This window comes from Pleuronectes platessa, chromosome 12, assembly GCF_947347685.1.
Source record: "Pleuronectes platessa chromosome 12, fPlePla1.1, whole genome shotgun sequence".
Classification (NCBI taxonomy): Eukaryota; Metazoa; Chordata; class Actinopteri; order Pleuronectiformes; family Pleuronectidae; genus Pleuronectes; species Pleuronectes platessa.
In genome coordinates, this window is record NC_070637.1 from 20,962,760 (window position 1) to 20,986,925 (window position 24,166).

At 43.0% G+C, this 24,166-nt stretch overlaps 1 protein-coding gene across 1 annotated transcript in view; it reads left to right on the plus strand.

Annotated features, from left to right (window-relative positions):
* The first annotated feature begins 8,503 nt into the window (after positions 1-8,503).
* arid5b (AT-rich interaction domain 5B) overlaps positions 8,504-24,166 on the plus strand; it is a 73,488-nt gene continuing 57,825 nt past the window's right edge. Inside the window, exons 1-3 of the mRNA XM_053436944.1 lie at positions 8,504-8,696; positions 9,040-9,294; positions 20,483-20,717. Of these exons, the coding sequence (XP_053292919.1) occupies positions 8,676-8,696; positions 9,040-9,294; positions 20,483-20,717 (511 nt within the window). The 5' untranslated portion in view covers positions 8,504-8,675. The remainder of the gene's footprint in view (positions 8,697-9,039; positions 9,295-20,482; positions 20,718-24,166) is intronic.

The window sequence follows — 24,166 nt, forward strand, 5'->3', positions numbered from 1 at the left end:
AACGATGAATTCTTTGTGTTGCAGTTCAGAGGATTCTGGAACTGGCAGTTTGGTGCAGTGGAGATACTTAAATATTATCATTGAATTTCCAAAATTCAGACTGAAGCACTGGAAAGAAAAGTTATGAGCATGAACAGTAGCTTATTGTAAAGGAAAAACACTAAACAATGTTTATTTATTTATCTATTTCAGTCATTTTGTATTACTTTTGTCATTTTAAGTGCTCGGTAGTACTTTTAACCTTTAAAATATCCTTTTACAGAGTATTTTGATGTGTTTTCAATATTTTTTTAATATATTCTTTTCTTTTGAAAGTTTCTTTTGTCTTTATAGGTGTTTTTAATCTTTACTTTTACCTCGTGAAGAGATTTGGAGTCTATATATGAGTCTATATATTTGCACTTCCTCAGCCTCTTTAATATCCAAACTTCTATTGCTTTCATTTGCTGGGATTTGAAAGCAGTTTGACTCGACTCCTGCTGTTTGTCATGTGCTACATGAATAAATCTGACTTGACTTAAAAACACAAAGACGACAACAGGAAGGTGATCACCCAAATAAAACACAGAGTGACACTTGAAGCAGTTCATGGGGGGAGCAGGTGGCTAAACGGTCACACAGCTCCGGCCTTGATTTTCTCCCCCTCCATTTCAAAAACACTGTTTTGACTCACGGGCCCTGTGTCGAGTCACACATGTCGAGCATTTGCATGGGAGAAATTGGACTTAAATGGGTAACACATGACTCATTCTGTCTCAGCCTCGACAGCTGCAACAGGCCCGGCACTTATTGGACAAATATGATTCGCCCCCAGAACCCAGCGAGGCTTCAAAGCTTCTTTTTTCCAGAGTGGAATCTTTGACGTAAGCCCCCCCCCGACAAATAAAGAGACACTGACGGAGGTTCAGTGTGAAACATAGCAGAGTCACATTCTAAACCATATCATGGAGGGTTCACGTCACGGGTATTTCAGTCGCTGGATTTCTCTCTGACCTTTTTCTCCTGTGGAGGATTCTGCACTTTGCAATCAAATCAAAAAATTGTTTATTTCCAGTCCTGTGCAGCGTGGTGCTTGTGGCTGCTCGGCTCACATTCCCTGTTCGGTAAACAGCCCACAGATGTTGTACATTGATATTAAACAACCTTAATTTGGCCTGTGCAGTAAAAAGGCCAAACATAGCGTGGGGATTGAGTTCTCCGCCATGTATCACACACACACACGCACAGACAGCAATCTCATTTAGCTTGAGTGAAGTTTACAGTGAGTGGGTTTTGCACAGGTCATTAGTTGTCTCAAAATACAACCCCCCCCACCCCCCCACCCCCCCACACACACACACACACACAACCCCCTGCCTGTCACCATAGCAACTTCAAGTGACTGCTAAATTGCCTTATAAAAAGAGATGAATTATGAACGCTGAGAGTTTATTTTCCCCGGGCTCTGAATAAAAATACTGCATCTTCTCTCTCTCTTCTGCAAAGGAAACAATTTAGCAGTTGTCATTCATATTTCACAATGCGTCTTTAACGAGGCTGATTGCTCTGCGGATGCATCACAGCCTGGGATTGCACAGATTACAGCAGCGTTGCACGGACGACAGCTGAAGCCGGTTTGTTCGGGGGGGCAGAATATCTTATGAGAAATCTCTCCCCAAAATAAAAAAAAACTGCTGGTGTAAGTGGCTGCACTGTAATTGCCTGTATACCCACACGGTTATTTGACATAAACATAACACGGGGCGCTCTCAGCCCCCCCCCCCCGATGGGAGGTTGACACACACCAGTGCGTAATCTGATTACAGACGTCTGCTGACATTTATGCCCATCTTAATAACAATCCCGTGTTTTGACAGGAGAAAGGCACAGATGGTGAAATGCTCAGGTCTCTGTCCTCATAGTCGATGATAGTTTGACCACCGGGGGCAATAAACTGAAACACACAGAGCAAATCATACATGTCGGGATCAGGTTCTGTGCAGATGGATTCCTCAGATGTGGAAGTGACACGGTGACTCCTCTGCCTTTAAAAAAGAAAAGCACATATTCTTTTCATCTTCTTTTTTTTGGTGTAAGTCTCGCTCCCTTCACTGAAAACATCCATAACTCACAGGCTGCTGTAACTCGATCCAACAAAATGCCTTTTCAATCACTCTCATCTTTTATAGTTATACCCATCAGACATTTACATAAATGCATTATTCATGCTTCTAATCCTGGTTTCAGATGGGGAGATATAAAATGGGACTGTGTGTGTGTGTGTGTGTGTGTGTGTGCGTGTCCTGATGTGTATGCAGATGGGATGAAGCTTCCTATTTTGTTTGTGGTTCGCACATTTCTGATTCAGCTGAGCACTCTCCATCAATGAGGCAAATTTACATTTGCCGCGGCGGTAATAACCTGAAACCCACAGTGATGTTAACACTTCTCTACACTCCAGTTCACGTCGCCCTGCCGCATGATTACATTTGTGTCGCGCTTAATAAAATGACTCACTTGACATTATCAAACAATTCAGCTGTAATAGTGGCCCATGAATGTGAAATTGTGTTTCGCAGGCAATTAGTTCATTGTCCAGGCAGCCATTCAGACCAGTGTTTGCCTTATGAATATACTCTTCCTATAGCACACATATATAAATAGGTGATATTAGATCTGATCAATAGCCGTGGCCATTATTGTTTTGTTTGAAATGAGGTTGCACGCTGTAATTGAAAAGGGTTGAATGGCAGAAAACCATAAATTACGCATTAAGACGTGATGAGGTTCGGGAGCTGGGATAAACAAGTGTTAAATCAGATAAGATCAAAAAAAGTTGGAGTTGTTTTTCTGCTTCCGAGCGTCTTTCTGTTCTGCTGTGAACAGTAATAATCCGCACAGTTCACTGCATGTGGTGGCTGCTTTGATGTTCTGAGGATATCACTGCATCACAGATATTTATGAGCTCAGTCGGTTAATATTCAGCTTGTGATACATCGGCTGACACCTGCTCGTACACACACAGAGAGAGAGAGAGAGCATCTCAAACAGCCTCCACATGAAAACGTCCAACTTAAGTCCTGATTAGAAAACTGGTTCTGTCCACGAGCTAATTGGATTCCTCGTGCCCGAGCCGTACCACTGTCGGGCGGACCCATGTGCGATGGAATGGAGAGAAATGCAACACCGGGTTATAATGAGTCTGAGAGGATAAAATTAGCCGTGCAACTTCACCCACGTCTCCTGTTACCTTTCCTCGAGCCGTGCTGCAGACGAGAGGCATTGTCGTGTGATTACACAAAGACGCAGGTGTAGAGTTACAACTCACAACGGTTCCCATGGACAAATTTACGTGATGGGTTTCTAATGTCCCGGGGTTTTCCACTGAAGATAGATGGATATCTGCGGGCTAATGCCATTGTGCAATTGTGCATGTGGAATTAGCGGGAGATTGGGTTTGTTGTCTTAATGTCTCAGAGGCTTTATTGCTGCGGTCGTGTAGATTTTCATGATTCCTGATGTTTCCATTAGAAATGTGGATCCCAATATCACGCTGAAAGGTTTTACAGTGTTCAAAAGTGATGGTCATGAATTTATATTCCCTTCACTGCCCAGCACTAGTGAATAAGTCTGACTTCCCCTTTAAGACTGTTTCTAACACCTAATTAGATGATTCATGAAGTAAATGTGAAGGCCTTAGGTGTTTTTACCCTTTAATCGTTTCCTCCTCTGTTCTTAAAGCACATTTTGAGTTTTAAAACACTAAGTACATTTGGGTACAATTTTCTTCTATTCTCCACTCCAGTTTATTCCTACTCGTACCAAAGCAATAGGCTGAAATAAGCTCAAATGTAAAATGTCAGATATGGAACATATAAACACACAGTGCTCAAATTGAACTGTATAGAAAATACTTACAATTTACGTCATATTCAATCGCAACAGTTGGCAAATCAATCATTCGTCAAGAATGACGGGCAAATCAATCATTTGCCCGTCATTCTTGGTTCCAGGTTCTCAAACATTGTTGGTTTAATTGGTCTTATATATTAACTCTCCTGTGGGTTCTGGTGAGTTGTTCAGACAGAGTTAATGGGCTCGAGTAAATTGTGAAAGATATTTTCCCGTCTCTTCGGATGTTTCACAGACTGAATGATTCATTGATGAACAGATTAATCATCGTCTGCACTCACTGGAGCTCATTCCTGGATCGGGCCCATGATCCAGATCCTCAACAACATTCAATCTGTTCTTTCTTGAACCAAACTGCATATTACACCAGGTTTTCAGTTAATCTGTCCTGTAGTTTTTGTGTTATCCTGCTATTAATCAAACAAACAAGTTAATAAACTAAAGCCAATGAAAATTCAACATAATAACATAAAAAGTCATTAGTTACAGCCCTATATTGATTATTTTGTTATTTCTATATAATTATTAGTTTTCACCCCTATTTTTTAATTATTGATTAATCAGATAATTATTTTCTCGATTAATTGTCAAGTCTCCAAAAGCCCAAATGTCTTTCTGACCAAAGACAATCCGATTCCCCAAAAAATGTATTCTGTCATTCAACAAATCAGTCTATCACCTGTATCAACCGTCATTTCAACCATTTTCAACAGTGTAGTCATAAACATTTTCCCCATGACCCTCAAGGCTTCTTTTTAAATTCATCTCTGCAGCTGTCTGCCAGTGGATTTCCTACCTGTGGCTTTGTGGTGGTTAAATAGCCAGTTGTATAAAAGTAATTCTAACTGCACTTCCATATTCACCATTCAAACGTGTCAGCACATGGTCACAATTATGCAGGAATATGCTATTTTAATGGTTTTCTAGCATTGCTTTGCTGCGGCGTTCCAACCACATTTGTCCCCCCCCCCCCCCCCGCTGAGGCCGTCTCATTATGTGGAACGTGAAACACCTGTGCAGAGGAATAACGCTTCGCCCCTCATCCAGTCATTGTGCGTTTCTGCTCTGAGCAAGTGTCTGCCCGAGATGTTTCTATCCATTATTTTTGTTTCATTTCAAGGCTTTTTCCTATCAGGCTTCCTCGCTCACACGTGCAGTCGACACATATTAGCAGTGGCAAGAGACATTTCAATGTCACAGCTCTGGGAATGAAACACAGAAAACAGTGAGTGATCATCTTTCACTCTGCAAAAACAAATCAAACGCTAAACTTTTGAGTAAAATTGGGAAAATAGAGTGAACTGAACCTGAAAGACTCACACTCGCGCAGGCTGCTCTTAAATCAGGTTGACTTCAGATTCTCCAAAGAGGACTGGAGCTGTCACACTTTAACGTGGACGTGGTGAAACACATTTAATTCCTACCTGAACGTGAGGCTCAGCCGTCAAACACGACTCACGGTGCATTACTCCAGCTACTGATTTGTCTGTAATGCAGAGGATGTGTGGGACCGTCACTCGTTGATTCCTTTTCACACTTCCAGTTCCTACCTTTTGTCAGGTTAACATCTTCTATTGAATGTTATCTCACCACCAAGACAAACTGAGATAAAGAGACGCAGCTGAGATTGTAAATTGAGATTTTATGAATCCTCCGGCGCGGCTCGGTTTTAAATAAGTACAGCTGATGTTTTGATATCACATCATCACAGTCACGTCTCTCTTTCTACACAACACGCCTTTTTTCAATTTTACCTCAGATTTCTCACAAGGAGCCACGTTCACACCAATTCACACGATTGTCTGCATCACACCGTTGCAGCCACCGCTGGGCTCTGGCTGTTGACAAGCAAACACTTGCAAATGCCAGATAAGAGCTCGAGTGGTGCCATTGATTAACCAGGGACTTCATTATTGTGGCTGCCATTAACAATGCAACCCCATTGATTCTGCCAGTGAAATGGCTGTGAGAGAAATCAGGAAAGATAACTCTGAGGGCTGCGGTTCATATTGGATCCTCTGCAGGAATCCCAACGCTGCTGCAGCCGCATGTAAGACAATGAGCCTCTGTGTAATCCAGCTTTTACTCCCAACCGTCCCCACGCTGTGAACTGCTTCTTAAAATATCAGAGTGTCACAGAGCCTCGCCTCGAGTTTCAGTATTAATACCTAATGTTCTGCTGCTTTCAATCCTGTGAGCTCTGATCTTGTTTCCAATAACATAACATTACATAAAACAACATAACACAACACAACATACCACAACATAACATACCATTACATAATACAACATAACATAACCATATGATATGATACAATGTGTGATATGATCTGATATGATGTATGATGTTATTTAATCTGAAATGATAATATGCTGAATGATACACTGGTATAATAGGTGTACATTATTATTCATGAGATTTGGTTAAACTGGCTCTTCATCATCAAGTTCTGGTAACATACCACAACACATCACAACACAACATAACACAACATAACATAACATTAAACAACATATCATATAACATAACACATAACCTAACATAACACAACAAAACATAACATAACATCACATAACATAACGTAATATAACTTAACATAACATAATACATTAAATGACACAACATAAAACAACATAACATAACACAACATAAAATAACATAACCGAACATAAAAACAACAAAACATAAAACAACATAACATAGCACAACATAACATAAAACAACATATCACATAACATAACACATACCACAACATACCACAACATAACATAACATTACATAAAACAACATAACATAACCATATGATATGATACAATGTGTGATATGATCTGATATGATGTATGATGTTATATAATCTGAAATGATAATATGCTGAATGATACACTGGTATAATAGGTGTAAATTATTATTCATGAGATTTGGTTAAACTGGCTCTTCATCATCAAGTTCTGGTAATATACCATAACACATCACAACACAACATAACACAACATAACATAACATTAAACAACATATCGTATAACATAACACATAACAAAACATAAAAACAACAAAACATAAAACAACATAACATAACACAACATAACATAAAACAACATGTCACATAACATAACACAACATAAAATAACGTAACATAAAAACAACAAAACATAAAACAACATAACATAACACATTACATAACATAACACAACATAACATAACATAACATAACATAACGTAACATGACGTAATATGACATACAATAACACAACATAAATCAACATAACATAACACAACATAACATATATACGTATAGGTCAATGTATGTATATATATGTATAGGTAAATGTGTATAAATACATATATATAAATATATGTATATACATGCTGATGCCGTCTGATTAAACGAGTGATTATCTCTGACCCTTTATTTCACTGAGTGTTCTTCATCAGTATCTGTTTATCTTGAGGAGAGAAACCAGGCAGTCATTCATAACAGCAGCAGCAGCAGAGTGAGTTCGACATGAAAACACTTTAGTGGATGTGAATCAATGCGCCTGTTTGCTCTGCTCGTCATTTCTGGAAAAAAAAGGCGCATTGCGTAATAGTGCACTTGAAATAGCTGGTGTCAGGAGGAGGCCTGTGGCGCTGCTCAGGCTCTGTGATCTCAGTGCTGGATAAATGCAGGGCACAGGCTGGACCTCAGAGGGGGGAACAGCGCAGCGGTGTGGACGAGGCCGGTACTGCTCCACAGGGACACATGAATAACTCCAGACAGAAGATAAAATCCAGCTGACACGTTCCGCCGCCGCGGAGAACGACGAGAACACAGGGAAACACAAACCGACAAGTTTGTGTAACTTGGCTAAGAAATCATCGCTGAAATCAATAATGAATAATTTTATTTCATCTATATGCAAATCACCCCGTGTTTATACAAATATATAAATATATATAAGTGGCTTTGATCTTGGAAGTGTGACTTATTTCTAATAAACACGCACAAGGTCAGCGCTGTGTTTTGAACGTGATTCGTGGATAAAAGGAGCGCGCCTCGTGAATCCAGTCTCGTGACGCGCCGCTCTCCTAACTCGCCCAATTTCGTCTTTTCTCATGTTCGCCTCAAAAAATACATAAAGGCCATTATTCTTCCAGCTTTAAAGCCCCAAACCTGTGCGCTTGAGCCCCGACACTCACACAGACAGACACACACACCGCTGCGCTCAGAGCTGCGCCGACACCTCGAGGCTCCCACGTTTGAGGAATCAGTTGATAACCCTATTAACTCTCATGTAACATTGTTTCTTGAAGACATCCTCAGTGTCATTACTGTGAGAAATGTGCTTTCATACTGAACGTCTTTCACGCAAGTCCTGGAAGACACATATCCACAGAGCAACGCATTAATGCTGAATACCGGCACAAATTCATATTTTCGAGGCAGGAAAATGAGTGAATTTAGTGTTGTATGTCTATATACGCAACATAAAATCAGTAACGATTAAAAATGATCGGTCTGTTTATAGTTATACGGTAATATGTGGTCCAAACACGTGATATCGCGCATTATAAATGCGCCATAAAAGCTGTATCGCCGATTTCCGCCATTAAATTAGCACATGGGTTTACGCAATGCCTCCTGAAGGATGTTTACTCTCAAAACCAATTTTTACCACCGCTCGCCATCGACTGTGCTCGATGTTTGAAACTCCACGGACGCGTGTTCCTTGCAGGACCTTCGGCAATCCATTCAAGCCAGCAAGTTTGGAGAGCGTGTTGAGTTTAATCAATTCATAACGTCGAGATGGAGCCGAACTCACTGAAGGTAACGTTTGTTATCAACCGTCGAATTGTTTGATTTTTTTTTTCTCGCTCTGCGCTCGTCGTCGCCTTCCCTCCAAATGTCCTCATGTGTCCGATCCGGAGAAAACTTTTACACTCTGCGGCTCATTCGACCACATCTGTGTCATATGTTGACCATCTAAAAATAGTTATAGCCCTGCATGATACTAATTGTGCGCAGAAAATGCTCAATGCGATATTCGCCAGCCGTGCGTAATTGCGCACGAATGTTTGGAATGTGTTTGTGCCAACGTATGATTTGTTTACAAAATGAGTTGATAAAAAAACCCATTCATTAATCTGTCTCGTTTGTTTCTCCTCTACAGTGGGTGGGCTCGTCTTGCGGTTTACATGGACCATATATATTCTATAAAGCCTTTAAATTGAACCGGGACGGCAAACCGAGGATTCTGTCCCTCGGAGACTTCTTCTTCGTCAGATGTAAACCGGAGGATCCTATTTGCATAGCGGAGCTTCAGCTGCTCTGGGAGGAAAGAACAAGCAAGCAACTTTTATCAAGCTCCAAACTTTATTTTCTACCCGAGGATACTCCCCAGGGACGGACAGTCGCTCACGGAGAGGTAGGACTGTTAATCGCCTGATGAATAATCACGCGTAATGTGTGTGATTTGTTTTTAATCGTTTGTCTTGTTCCTGTTCCTGTTTCCGAGCCCTTCTTTCTTCACGAGCCGCATCTGTGTTGCTGGTGGCTGGTGAACCTCTGGGGACATTTAGAGGCGCATGTATGGATGTTGACATTGATGTGTCTGGGCCAGTGGAGGGACTGACCTACAGTCTTCCTTGAGCCTGTTTGTCTATTGTGGTGTCAACTGCTGAATGTGCACTTGTCCAGCTGCGCTCCATAAGGCTGCCGCTGCGCTCCGTGGGGTTAATTGTGTTATAAAGAGGGAAAAATCCGCAAGAATCCTGCGCCGGGGCTCCGTCGTTTTCATTTCTCCGGGTTGAAGCGTGTCAAATGCTGACATATGGGCGGAAATTGCGAAACGATAATGAATGCACGGGATCAATGTGGCTCAGATCGCTCGGTGCGATAGTTACTGGAGATGTTGTAATGCCGCCTGATGTTGAAAGAGAGGCAGAGCTCTGGTAATAAAGCGGAGCCGAGCCAGCGCCGACACGTTTTAACTCCTCTCTCTCTCTCTCCACGCTTTGCATATTTTCTTTTTTTTTTCCATGTGGACATTGTGTGTTGCATCGAGGCGTTGTTGTTGGCACAGGGAGCTAATGGCCATGATTGACTGTGGCCATATGTGGCGCGTGTGATCCGGTTTCATTGAATGGCATCACTCTGATCTTTTGAGGGTGTTTTTTTTTTTTCCTCTTCTCACCGGCAACAAATGAGGATCTGTTCCCTCTTCTGATTTTCCTCATCCAGCGCTTTGATTGCTGCTCTGTGCCTGTGATCGGCGGCGACTCTCCGCTGCTGTTACATTGTTTATGGGGAAGGACAAAGCCGTGTTTGTACTTGACTCTTCCGCTGATGGTTTACTTACATTCTTTCCTCTTGAGTAATAAGAGTGGCTATCACATTTCCCCCCTTCATGAGAAAGATGGCTATTTATGGCCATTTGTGGAAGGATTCCTCCGCGAGCGGGTATCATCTCCCGAAGCCTTCCTCGCTTTAGCCTTTAACACGCTGCAATTATTTAGTAATTACTTTGAGTGCATGCATCGTCGGTTTCCGAGGCCACACTTGCGCAACGACATGTCAACTCCGCCCCTTTCCCAAAGACTTATTTGCATTGCAAAGTGCTTACATTCCACTCCATTGGTTAAATCCACCAGCAGGAGCTGCAGTGCCAATGCAAATGAATTATTCTCCAACAATTAAGGACAGAAAAGTGAATCACACTTACAGCTGCAGGTTGAGTATTAGATAACATTTTGAAAACACAAGAGGGATGAAATTATGTCTCAACTTGCATCACAGCACTTAATCCTGCAAATGACAAAGTCTCAAAACAGTTAAGGACAAAGTGAAGCACAGGATCAATTTTTAGTTTGTGTGTGAGGTTACATAAGACGAGTAAAAGTCATTCACCCACATGAATTATGCAGTAAGTGGCCCCACAGCACAATCCTGCACATGCAAATTAAATATTGTCAAACAATTACACACAAAGTACATCACAGGGTCATTCTGCAGCTGTAGATTGACTATGAGCTTACATAAGAGGAATTAAAGTCATTTACTCACATTAATTATGTAGCAACTTGCATCTCGTGACACAATCCTGTGAATGCTTATGAAATATTCTCAAATGATTAAGCACAGGATCCTACTGCAGCTACAGTGTGTGTATTAGACAGCAGAGTGGAGACCTTAGAGGAGCATAAGTCATTTAAATTCATTTATTATCGCATAATCCTGCAAATGACACGTTCTCAAACAATCTGGGACATAATGAAAAGTACCTGATCACAATACCCGCTGTAGTTTGTGTATTAGATAACATGGGGAGAATTAAAGCACCTCCATGAATTATGTAGCAGCTTCCATTTCAGCTCACAATCATGCAAATGAAATATTCTCAAGCAATATTCTTGCTCCCGCTGTATTATTTGTGTATTTCATAACATATGAGGGATAAAAGTCATTAAACCTCATGAATTATGAGACATTACAGCAGAATCCTGCAAATGAACATTGAATATTCGCACAGACATTAAGGACATAAACAACATCCTACTGTTGTAGTTTGTGTATTTGATAACAGGGTAGAAACATCAGAGCAATAAAAATAATTCACCTGCATGAATTATGTAGCAACTTGCAACACAGCACAATCCTTCAAACGCCAGAGACACATGCTCTTACTTTGAAGTTGCACTGTGATTATAGAGGAGGCTAGACCCATAAAGTGATATCATTCAGGGGGATGATATGTGTAAGTGAATGGAAGGTGCCTGCAGGCTGATCTCCATCAAAAGCCTCGTTGACCCCCCCCTCCATGCTCTCGGCGAATCGGGCGACTTACTGTATATTACACGCTGGAAATTGCCCTGACAACTTAAAGTCACTTTATGACCTTCACTGAGCCCGTTCAGATTCTCGCTGACTTTGCCCCACAACACTAATCTGCACCGCATGAGTCAGCCAGGAGTGCTTACAGATGCAAACCCGTAATCCCGAAAACAAACAGGAAGGGTGAACCAGCCCTGGAAGATCGAGCTGTGATATTAAAACAGGCCGGCTGTTAAAAACCCTGCGCCCGGGTGACGTACGTGTGAAAAGATCTTTTTTTACTTTTCCTTTTTTGAGGTGTTTTATTAAGCAGTTTATTAACCTCACATTAGTCACAATTTCTCCAAGGCTCTGGTTGCTTAATGTGCTGGGGCTGGGGGGGGGGGGGGGGGGGGTTGCACCGAACCGTAAATCTGTAATTGACTGGCTGAAAATCAGGAGTTCAAATTAGCCCAGTGACTCATGCAGATATATGAACCTGATAACTTGGAGCTCTGAGGAAGTGGGCTGTGTTCTCAGGATCAGACGCATCATGAGGTGAAGCCACAGCTCGGTATCAACCAGGCTCATGACTCTCATTCTTAGATCCAGTTGGATTTACTCTCCATTCTTCTCTTTCTATTTCTATCTTTCTTCACTCGGCATGAAGCAGAAACAGTTTGGGACACTTGAGGTGCACGCAGCAGCCGGTGCAGCGTGATCGCACCTCTTATCTTGTAGATAGCTATTATCTTTAAGCCTGAAGCCAATATCCTTCAAATACCTCAACTTTGTTTCCCCCCCCCCCCTCCCCTCACCCCCAAGACATTACAGCTGTGTATTGAGCCAGCTCCGTAGAAGTGGATTACTGATTCACTCGTGTTCTCGGTGCTGAGATATGATGTAATTTCCTGGTTATTTCTCAGGTATTTGTTTGCTCTCAGCCTCTCCTGCCGCCGTGTGCTGTGCGGCCGCAAGAGGAACCAACCCATGACCTACTGTGCTTGTTTTTCTTCTGCCACCGGGTTGGAGGTCAATTTCCTTTTTAAACGCAGCCAGCTTTTAAATGCAGTCGGCTGCGGCGCGGCACAAACAGAAATAGTGATTCATTGAGTAAACCTCCCTCTCGGCGCCTGGCGCTCGCTGACGAGCAAATCCAGATAAAACTGTATTAATCTATTTATACCGAGTTAATTATTAAGTCCATATATGTGGAGGTGCCTCCATTATTTCTCATTGTATCTCAGCCCTGACAAGCAGTGTTTACCCTTCACCAGTTGAGCTCTGCCTGCTCTTTAAATAGGCTTTGTGCAGAGCTGCTCACCCATTATGACAAACCCTCTGTTGGGGCCTCCGCTCTATTTGTCTGCCTGCAAACTGCCACCGACTAAACAGTCACATGTGTTTTTTAAAACTCATTGAGTGACACATTATTTCTCCTCGGTCCAAATGGCCTGCCTCTCCTGCTGGTGTGCTGCTCGCCGGCTCTGATACTTTCTGTTTTTCGGAGAGAGCTGTTGTAGATAACACCCACTTACTGTATACTCGGCTCCAGGCGGTTAATTGCTTGTGCTTATCTTATTTTTTATATATACCCCACTTTACTGCAAACACAGCAAGGGGCTCTTAATGGGAATCCACAACCTGGGAGAATATTTCTGGATCATGTTATATTAATGGGCTATTATCATCACCTCTGATTTCATCTGACCTCTCTTCTCCTCTATTCTGTCCCTGTAGCTGACAAGGCTTTGGCACACACACACACACACGCACACACACAAACACACACACACACACACACACACACACACGCACACACACACAGTGACAGGCTGGGGACTGCAGCAGTAGGCCAGTATTGATTGCTGTGGAAAACACTTTGGCATGTGTCCAGAGCCATTTCTTCAGTTCACGGCAGTCGTCCGTGCATGTGTTCCAGTGCTTGGAAAGACCAGCTTGTAGGGAAATTAGATTGTATTCATTTGCTGCTTCTTTGATTTTTCCTCAGGGAGAAACCCTGAATGGGTAATTCAGGCATCTGGGAAGCTAGTTGAGTTAAGTGTAAGTGGCTCAGATATGCAAGCAGCGTTTTGATGGATAAGGTCGTTCGGCTGAATGACTGGAGTGTAAATGGGATATGGCGCATTTATGCAGTGATCTTTTCCATCCATACACTGCTCTAAGGTCGAGGCCGGTCTGTGCATTATTGCAAATCTCCCCATTCACACAACAATGGCAGGAATTTAGAGGTGGTGGTGGTGGGGTGGGGGGGAGCGTGCACGTGTGCCTCCTCCTGCTGCAGAACAAGTCATTAACTCTGAACACTGCCCTCCAGTGAATTCCTCACCATCGCTGAAATAGCATGTAAATTATTACCAGCTTTCTAAGGATAGTGTAATTTAAAACCTTTAAAATGGAATAGCCAGGACTTCAAAGGCTATAAAAAGCCCCGCTAACATTTCCCATCGGTTTAGGAGTTGTCATTCCTCGTCCGTCCAACTCGTTTTCACCCAAAAGTCCTTTGTGTCTTTGTAGCCTGTAGTAATGACATGTTGCTGCAGCGCCTGGTTTGTCAACACGCAGGAGACGCTCGCTGCTCCTCAGCCCCGTTTTCTCCACCTTGTCATTGACTAACCACTTGTACAGGCAGACATTTGCCTTGATGCATGACTCCAGCGCCCCCGGCTGCAGTGGATCGTTATTATAACCTTTGAGGAGAATGTAGCCACAGATGAGAAACTCTCCCTTAATACTCCAGCCAATATTTCTCATTCTTAACTGTGGTGTAGTATCATCCTGCTTTTTTTTTTGTGTGTGTATGAGAGATAGAGAGTGTGTGTGTGTGTGTTTGTGCATTTGCTAAAATACAAGGGTACAAAGCTGCAGTGATTCCAGGTCGCTGACGCAGCTCTTTCTCGGTGTCACCTTACATGATGGATGCCTCTCCCACTTTCACGAAAAGGCTTTTGAAAAACTCCTGTTATCTCGCTGTTTCTCTTTGTCATTATGACCGCGCCGAAAATGCAAAGTTCATATATCACCGCGGCTCGTGTGAGAGCAATCTCTTAATGGAATCGGTGAATAAAAGATGAGTTCAGCGCCCCGCAGATAGTACAGCAACTTTTATGCATATGAATAAACTGCAATGCATTAAGTGCCAGAACATTATGTACAATAATTCTCACCTTTTTAAACGCTTGTACCTTGAACTCTATCTCGTCTTGAGGCAGTCTCTAAAAAAAGAAAAGGAAAAACACAACATATTCTAATTCAATCGTCCCTGGCTTGCTCCCCAGAGCTGCTGGTTAATTCCCAGATAAGTTTGTTTTGGGACACTGAAGCCAAGGTCAGTCATGGGGAGGAGAGATAGATAATGAACTCATATTGTGTTTCATAGCCCTGTTCTCTCTCTCTCTCTATCTCTCTTTCTCTCCACCTCTCCTCTCTCTTCCTCTCTGTCTCCTCATTGTCCATGTCACCATGTCCATTACTCAATTACTAATCTCCTTTGGCCTGAGGAATTCCAGCGCTGACCTCTCGGAGGCAGCAGGCTGAAACCTTCCCAGCATGACAGGAGCAGTGTGTGTGTGTGTGTGTGTGTGTGTGCATGTATGTGTGTGTGTGTGTGTTAACCGACAGTATAGAAAGACACCCACCCACTGGGAGCATGCATCCCTTTGACTCCCGAGCTGAAAGTCCTGTCCGAGCGATGCAACGCTCCGCCCCAGAACGCTGACAGTCAGGAATGTCTTCCCCTCTGCTGGCGCGCAGTGGCACGGATTTCTCGCGGGGGGGAATTGTTCGCGGCGATATGGAATATTTCAGGGTGCATTGTTTCTAATTGGATCACCGAACACAGAATTCGGAATGTCCCCTGCGCTCTGTTTTTGCCACCGGTACGCCGCGGCATCCATACAAATTGAATGATATGGATTTTACGGGCTTAATTTCAGTGAGATTGCCGGAGTGGTGCTGGAACAGAGTTATCTACAGCCTCACAGCACAAGTCTGTTTTTCAGTCCATTATGTGCAGTCATAGCAATAAATTCGCTCGGCGGTGTTTTCGGAGATATCATGCCGCAGCAGTAATAACATGAATTATTGATGGAGGAGCGGAGACAGAGTGTAACATTCAGCAGTTAATGTGTTACCTTGCATTTTAACTCGGGTCCCGGAATGAGCAGTAGGTGTGTGTGTCTGTGTGTGTGTGTGTGTGTGTGTGCGTTCATCGACACACCCGAGGTGAAATCCTACCAACACATTAAGAGACTTGTGAGTGTAGGATCCCGAGTGTATAAATGCTCCTAATGCATCGGTGTAGGACGCGTCAGTGAAATGACACCCGGCTGTTTGGTATGTTGCTGATGTGGAGTGTCACCTCTTGGCTGTGGGCTTGCAGTCCTCTGACCTATATTATCAAGTTGCCTGCTGGCTGCGTCTGCTGCTGTGCTAAACTGTAAGCTGCCTAACTGGAAATGACAGCACAGTGTGGACGGGCGGGCGTTTACAGAGGAGAGAGAGAGAGCGAGGCCCCCCCGAGTTTCTCTTTGAAACCCCGGACAAATCCGAGTGGCGAGCAGGAGACCCCCCCCCCCCCCCCCCCCAACCCCCCCGCCAGGAATGATTCGTCTTAATGGAGAGTGGAAACAATGAGTGGATTAATTGGTTTGGCAGAAAATTAATCAACCGCGTCATTAGTAAAGGATGAGTTATTTGAGTCATTTATTAAACAGAGACATAGGGCTACAGCTAACTAATATTCTAATTATCAATCAGTCTGCCAATTATTGTTAAAGTCATTGATTTGTTTAAAAGTACGTGAACATGGTCCAGTTTGAACCTGTGTTGGTTTGTGCAGCCGAGAGTCTAATTAACCAAGAATCTCAGTTTACTTTCATAATATTCACATTTAATAAGTCACAGGCAGATAATTATGGGCACTTATGTAGAAGAAAACATGATTTCAATGAGTTATCGACCGTCCAAATAGCTGCAGATTGATTCATGGATTGTTGTTGTGTCAGCGCTGCAAAAATGTCAAACGTTCACAGGCTGCAGCTTCTCACATTTCAAATAGTTGCTGCTCACTTCACTTTATGTGATTGTGGATTGAGTGTCCTTGTGTTTTGGAGCCTGCTGGCTGGACACAAAGTATTGTGATCATTTTTCACTGTTGAGTCTTTATCCGCTAAAATATTAATTGATTCGACAGATCAATTAATGAGAATAATCACGGGGCTGCAGCTCTGGTTCGATGCAGCTCTCCCTGTTGTTTGGCTGCTCCACTCAATAACTGACCCGGTTGGCTGCTTCTCAGAAACCCCGGCACGTTTCCTAAGTCTACAGTATTTGCTTAAACACAAACTATAAGCCCGAGCTCAGCTTCCTGACTGAATGTGCTGCATCACAGCAGCTGAGAGTGTCTGGTAAAGTAATAACAACAAGCAGAATGGCACTCAGCAGAGCGCCCACTGCTGTCAAGGCCCAACTGTCCTCTTTAATTCAATCACACAGCACCAAGTTACTCGAACCCAGAGATATCAGGCCCCTCTGTGTTCTTTCATTAACATCCAGGAATTACTCCTCTGGAAATTTGGTGAAACTGTCAAAATAAAAGCCCTATTTTTCCAAAGTTGAAGAAAGTAATAGAAGATTCCTGGACCCACACCAAAATTGAAGGGGCTCTTCTCTGACCTGTTCCGCATCTTTTCACCAAGTTTCGTGGGAATCCATAAAGTTGTTTCTGCGTAATGCCGCTAACAAACAAGTAAACAAACAAACTAACACCAATTAAAAACACAACTTCTTTGGCGGAGGTTCGAAATAAACAGTCTATGGCAAAGCTAATGGTTGAAACCCGTTGTTGTTGTTGTTTTGTTTCTTACTTCCAGCCGCGGCTCAGTTCATAGACTGATTATATTCTGGTCTGTGTTGACAGCTGCTGAATTGCTCTCACCTGTTGTGTTTTGGTCCTGAGCCGAACAAGTCCCCGAACAGGATCTGTTGACACTCGCACAAGGCGCCGTGTCATTCGGCTGATTGATACGGAGGGAGCGGCTCTGTGCTATTGAATTACTTGAAGCGTTGCTATTTGCCTCATACATCAGCAGCAGAACGTTCAGTGCATTATTTTTTTTTCAGTCTTTTTTGTTTCAGACGGACTGAAATGGAATATTTGGGGGGGTTTTGTTTCTCCCTCAGTAGATTGCATCAAAGTACAGTAGCTAATTCTGCAGAGATACAGAGCCGTGTGGTTTTTTGGCTGCAGGCTGAAGTCTATTTGCTGTTACTCTATATTATTCAAATGGCCTGCTTTCTGACGGCAGGAGCGGCAGTCAGTTTTTCACTGCATGGAAAAGCTGGTTCCAAGCACCCGGCACCACTTGACAGCTGAAGACAGCTCATTATAAGAAGACCGAAAACCCATGTTTGATGTTTCTACTTAGTGAGGGAGGCACGGCTATATCAAGCCATCCCTCGCAGGCTTTTTTCCTTTATAAGGAAATACTGTCTCCAACCGGTTGGGATTTGATATGCCTGTATGGTCGCGGGTGACGTGAGGAGTGAATATAGGTAATTGTACAGAGAGACTGTGAAAAGCTGTTTGTCTTTTAGCAAATGGAGATGAAATAACAGGAACTCTTTGAAAGGATCCATTAAAACGTGTGGGAGGCAGCGTCAGATGCCCATAAAAAAAAAAAACTTTGCATTCTAAGCTCCACAAAGGACGGATTTTACTGCAGAGTTGGGATTAAATTTGTTTGTATGGGTGTGTTATTTTATTGCAGGCACCATCTCTGTATTCATACAGGACATAAATGAGTGTTATTTTAATGTCAGGCTCTTTTGAGGGGGAAATGTGTCCAGGGACGCAGATGCCTGCTAAATTGAAGATAACCAATGTAAACATCAGAGAGCGACTCGGAGCCTGTGTTTCTGCCCTGTACACATCTGTCCTCCAGATTTCCCCTGTTTCTGTAATAGCCGTCGTCCAGCACACCACTTCACTCTGTTGGTTACAAGCACTTCATCCATTAGCCCCTTCAAATGGAAACACATTTAAGGATCTCTGCTTCCTTCCCTCTCCCCACGTCGGACTCGCAGTTCTTTGAGCATGAGAGTTATTAAAAGACGTTGAATCAACCTCGGAGAGAGAGAAAAAAAAAGAAAGAAAGGTCGAAGCACACACTGGTAAGAGAGCAAATCTTATTAAGTGAGCCAACTGAGCAGACTGAAGTATGTACACAAAACCGCCGCGGCTATATCCAGCCCTCAGTGTCAGCCGTGCACGTCACCGCTATGGATTTACATTTATAGTTTCCTTGACAGTGTCACATTAATTTGACTGTGTGTCAGGCAGAGCGCTGGCTCGCAGCTTTCTCCAGTTCAGTCATTATACACCCGCGCTCCAGCAAATTACCTTTCTTCTACCCCTCTACACTCTGGAAGGTGGAATCATAGCCACAGAGTGTGACGCAGGATTTAAATGCCTAAAATACGAAGAAACCTGACTTCCCTAAATGCTGATCGGAGAAAAAGTCCAAAAATATATCTGTCCTCATCGACATTGATTTAACTGCTGGCGTCAAATTCAATTCAGCAACTGCCCATATCGTCCATATTCATAAAGCTGTAATTTACTCTGAGTGCATCCACATCTGTAATGCTGCTCCACGGACAGAACAATTATTTCATAAATTAGGACGTTCTCTAGTTTGTTCTGTTTCTTCCACCGACTCCAACTTTGAGCCGTTTGTCTTTAAGCCCGTCTTGCCCTCGACCTTTGAGCCTGATTATGTCGCCTCACACAACCAAACATGACTAACCACTGTTGGAATGCAGCTACATTCACTTAAGCACTTTCCTTAAATGCACATGTGAGGTATTTGTACTGTAATTAACTGCATACTTGGATTTCACTGGTAAATATGGTCAAGTATATAATCATAGAAATTAAATTGTGTGTCATTATTTATAAGTGATCAAGAGTATTATGTTTATCGGTGTTATTGCGTCGTTGTTAAAATGTGCTGAAAGTGTTCAAAAAGCTTTATATCTAAATAATAATCTATAGAAATTAATAATATAGCACCAACACCATATCGAAAGTGCAACATTAACATGGTAGAAGGAAGGTTTGAGCTTCTTTCAGTTACTTCAAATGTGCATTTAAAAGCAACACAACCTTTACGAGTTCAGTATGTGCATGTACGAACAATACAAGCTAATGTAAACATAACATTTAACGAGCGGAGGCGGAGGAGAGAATGTTGAGAACTCGTTATGTCGAGTCTAGACGCCGAGCACAAATATCTGATTGTCAGGACAATATATCAGTGTTTAGCAGTCGCTCACTATTCCACTTAATAATAACATGTGTTAGTGTTTCGGTTTTTCGTCAGTAAAGGAGCTGAATTGTACTACACTGGGGTTAGAATGTGAAAATAGCCTAATGTTGAACGGCAGTGGTTTTAGGTCTCTAGAGAAAAGTTCCCTCTGCTTAGATGCAATGATTTCTAAAGCAGTTTTGCAGGAAGTAATAGTTTTGTTATTTTATCAAAAAAATGTTTGTACAGAGTGAAATATTAGTTTGTAGATATCACTTTCAGAAATTCAGTCATGCGTAGCTGCAGATATGTATATTTGATTATTTCTTTAATTATTTATTTCCATCCAAGCACTTTTAGAGAAAGTTGTAAAATTCCTGCACTAGTAAATGATCCTTATCTTTGCATGCTGCATATCTACAGCTCCCATCATTCTGCTGATTGTAACTGGGGTTCTGCCCTGCCTCATTTCAGCACGAGGTAGTTGCAGTGTGTGAGAAGGTGGTTGTGCGGCTGGAGGACCTGGTGAAGTGGACTCTACCGGACGTCTCAGGATGGGCCCACGGTCTGAAGGCCGAGCCCCTCAAGGCCTCCGTGCTCCGGGAGCTGGGGACCAACGGGAGGCGCGAGGCCCTGCACCGCTACCGGGAGAGCACCTTGACCAGCGGACTCAACTTCAAGGATGTCCAGAGGGAGAGGGCCCAGCTAGGTGAGCGCCCGGCCTCTTTCCATAATGTTACCGCAGTGTCTCCGTCCTCTCTCTCTCTCTGCTGCTGCTGCTGCTGTGTTGAACGTTTATGCATTTGTGTCCCGTCTCCTCCATAAATCAGATGATTTTTTTTTTTATTGTCCCACGCTCGGTTTAACAAGTGCTGTCTTGACTGGAGTAATTCATCAGGATATCGTTGGTGTTCCTCCCGATATAATGAGCTGAGAATCGCGCTAATAGAGGCAAGCTAGAAGTAATGGCCGCGTGTCTGCCAACGCGTTACCATCCTGCTGTATAGCTGTTTTGTTTTCTGACTCTAGCAACAATCACATAATTCAGCTCGTAATGTCTTTTTAAATAATCAAGTCGATTCAAGCTGCAGACTCCAGCTCCTCCGATACCTCCGCACCCGTCAGCCCTGCTCATAATTGACTGTGTGTCTCCGCAGCTGTAGGGATCATTTCGGTTGTGTGTCTGAATGGTTGTCTGGCGTATTCATCATGAGCACGGTGCCATGAGCTGTCGGGGCGGGGGGGGAAGGTTTGATTCCTGCACCGGGCTTCTCGGGCTCCTCGCTGCAGTTGTGAATCGGGTCCAAAATAAATCTGGATTGTCTCTGCAGATGAGTCACCTGATGCAGATAGGAAGCGCTGCCGTTTGAGTCTAATAATCAGAGAGAACATAATGTTCCCTTTGAAGCTGTTTCCCACTTATTTGCCTCTCTCTCTCTCTCTCTCTCTCTCTCTCTCTCTCTCTCTCTCTCTCTCTCTCTCTCTCTTTCTCTCACGGCTGTGATGTAATGCCTAATGCTGATTTAGAACGGTATAATGTAGCTTAGCCAACGCGCCGGGAAAAACCCGTCAGCATTACAGTACCTCTTGTCAGGTTGTAAGTATGCATAGCGGTGATTAAAGCCAGTTTTTGGCTTTATGATCCTCGATTAAGTCATTTTTAATAATCACGTACGCCCAAAGCCTACGTGGAAGTTAAACTGCCACAAAAATACGAGCCTTCCTCGGTAGAAAATCTGGATTATTGATGACTCCCGTTGTGTTGTGTGCCCGGGCTCTTCCAGGAAGAGGAGCTGCTGTAATGCCCTTGATTACTCGACATTGCTTGAATCTCATACACAAAAAAGGACAACAGGATCGATAATGGAAGCTTTGTTGTTATTCCAGTGATCAATACAGTTTGATTGTGCTTGTGGGTGTGGATGTGATTGCTCGCTTTCATAAATACATTTGTCAGCCTGCCTCTTAAATGATATTATGTTCCATATCCCCGCTTCGCATAAACGCTTCATCTGGATTTTATAGATTTATCTGTTGTCAGTGTAATAACCTGACGCTTTTGTTGCTGTGTGTGTGTGTGTGTGTGTGCGTGTGTGTGTGCGTGTGTGTGTGAATGTGCTGCTAATGAGCGGTGCTGCCGTTAATGACTCCATCAGGCTGTTTCTAAATGCACTTGTCACTCCGATGGGACACTACGCCAGAGAATCTGCCCACTCAGCAGAACGGGCTCAGACTCTGCCAGGGCACCAGAGACACACGCATGCGCACATGCCTTTGATGCACACGCATATTGCACACGCACACACACACACACACACACACACATAAACGGACACATGCTACACACTAACAATCAGTGGTGTGCACTCACTTGTCCATTAGTTTGTTTGTTCACTGGATCTTTGGCGTGTGTCATTTGTTGACAGTCGAACAATATGAGAGGGGCAGAGAGTTTGGGAGATGGAGAGACAGGGAGGGAGGGAGAGAGAGAGAGATAGGGAGAGAGAGAGAGATCACTTATTCATCAAGGCAAATGCATGTTAGTCTGAGCAACGGTTTGCATAGAAATATGAAATGTGCCACTGCAATGCTGCTGACTACCCGAATGAAATATTCATGTCGCAGCAGCAGATCAGATATATCAGTTCCCTTAAAGCCTCCTGTAGCTGAATGCTCCTAATTCTGTGTAATATGTGTGGCTCATTGACTAAACAGACTTTTCTTATGGTAGATAGAGCTCTACATCTTTTTTTTTATGTTTTGCATTATTTATGAACAGAGCAGCCTGAAGTGGCTCCTCGCCGTATTACTTGAATGATGTATTTGCTGATTGTTATTCTCGGGCTGATCTGTAGCTATGTCGGAGGAATTGGATTGTTCCCCCATAACAGGATACTGCAGCAGCACCACGAGCTGCACAGAAACACCATTGTGAGCTAAAGAGCAATAAAGTGTGCCATTGTTATCGAGGGAAACTGCGCTTTTCTCTCTCCACCCCCCCCAAGTGCATATCCTAACTTTTCCTGGCACGCTGCCAATGCGAATTAAGAGCACTGTGATGTATTTTTGTCTCAAAGGCAAACGTGTGAAAAATAGTGCGCCGACATACGCGTCTCAAACAGCAGAATGTAATATTGTGTTGTTCTTGATCAGGGGATAATAGACTGGGAAGTGAACAAAGCCCCGTTCTGTCCACGGAGATGCAAACGGATCGAAACCAAAGATGCACGCACGGAGTGAAGTCATTAATTACAGAAACAAGTGACCTTCACTTCTGTCCTGCAGCTTCCACGGCCACAAATTCTGCAAGAGCTGCGAGGCAGAGAGATGATTGGGATCATAATTCAAATGCCAACTTTATTCAGGCTTTGGGACGCACAGTTTTAACAGAGTGGACCACGAGGCATGAAGGCCTTTTGTCCCAGTCCTTTAAATCATCAAAGAATCATTGAGGTCATCGGCCTGTTAAGGGAACGGTCAAATATTTTGGCAAATGTTTGTAATTTGTTTTATTATAAAGAGCGAGATGATCAATACCGCTCGTGTTTTTACAGCTAATATGCAGGTTAGCTAAACTTAGCATACGGAGTGGAAACAGGAAATAAAAAGGGGTAGCATGACGTAGTGTTGCCAGATGTATGATAATTATTTTATTTACACGAATTTGATCATTTATCAGTTGTAAACTAGAAAGTAAAACCTGGATCACATCTGTGTTTATGCATCTCTTCTCACGTGACGTCTTTTCAGCTTAACACAAGTCCGTCCTGTTTCCTGTTTCAAAATAAAAGCCTTGAAATGAATAGTGTCGGAAACTCGACACAGGTTCGAAATGTTTGTATTGATCGTCCAATCCCGCACGGACATAACAACACAATGCGTGAATTGCTTTATCACGAGTTTGATGGGATTATCTTTATCGCTCTTGGCATAAAGAGTTGAAACGTGGGAAACTAGCGTGATTCTGGAAAGAAGCAACAAAACCATGCAGACATTGTTTTATTATAAAGCGTTAGATGATTCTGCTGTTTGTATAGAAAATGTCACAGTTGGTTATTTAGTTAAACTTAGCATGAAGAGGGGAAACTGGAAAATTGATGACGCGATATTATATGGAAGTAATCGTTTTATAATTAAGCGTTAAATAAGTTGATCAAT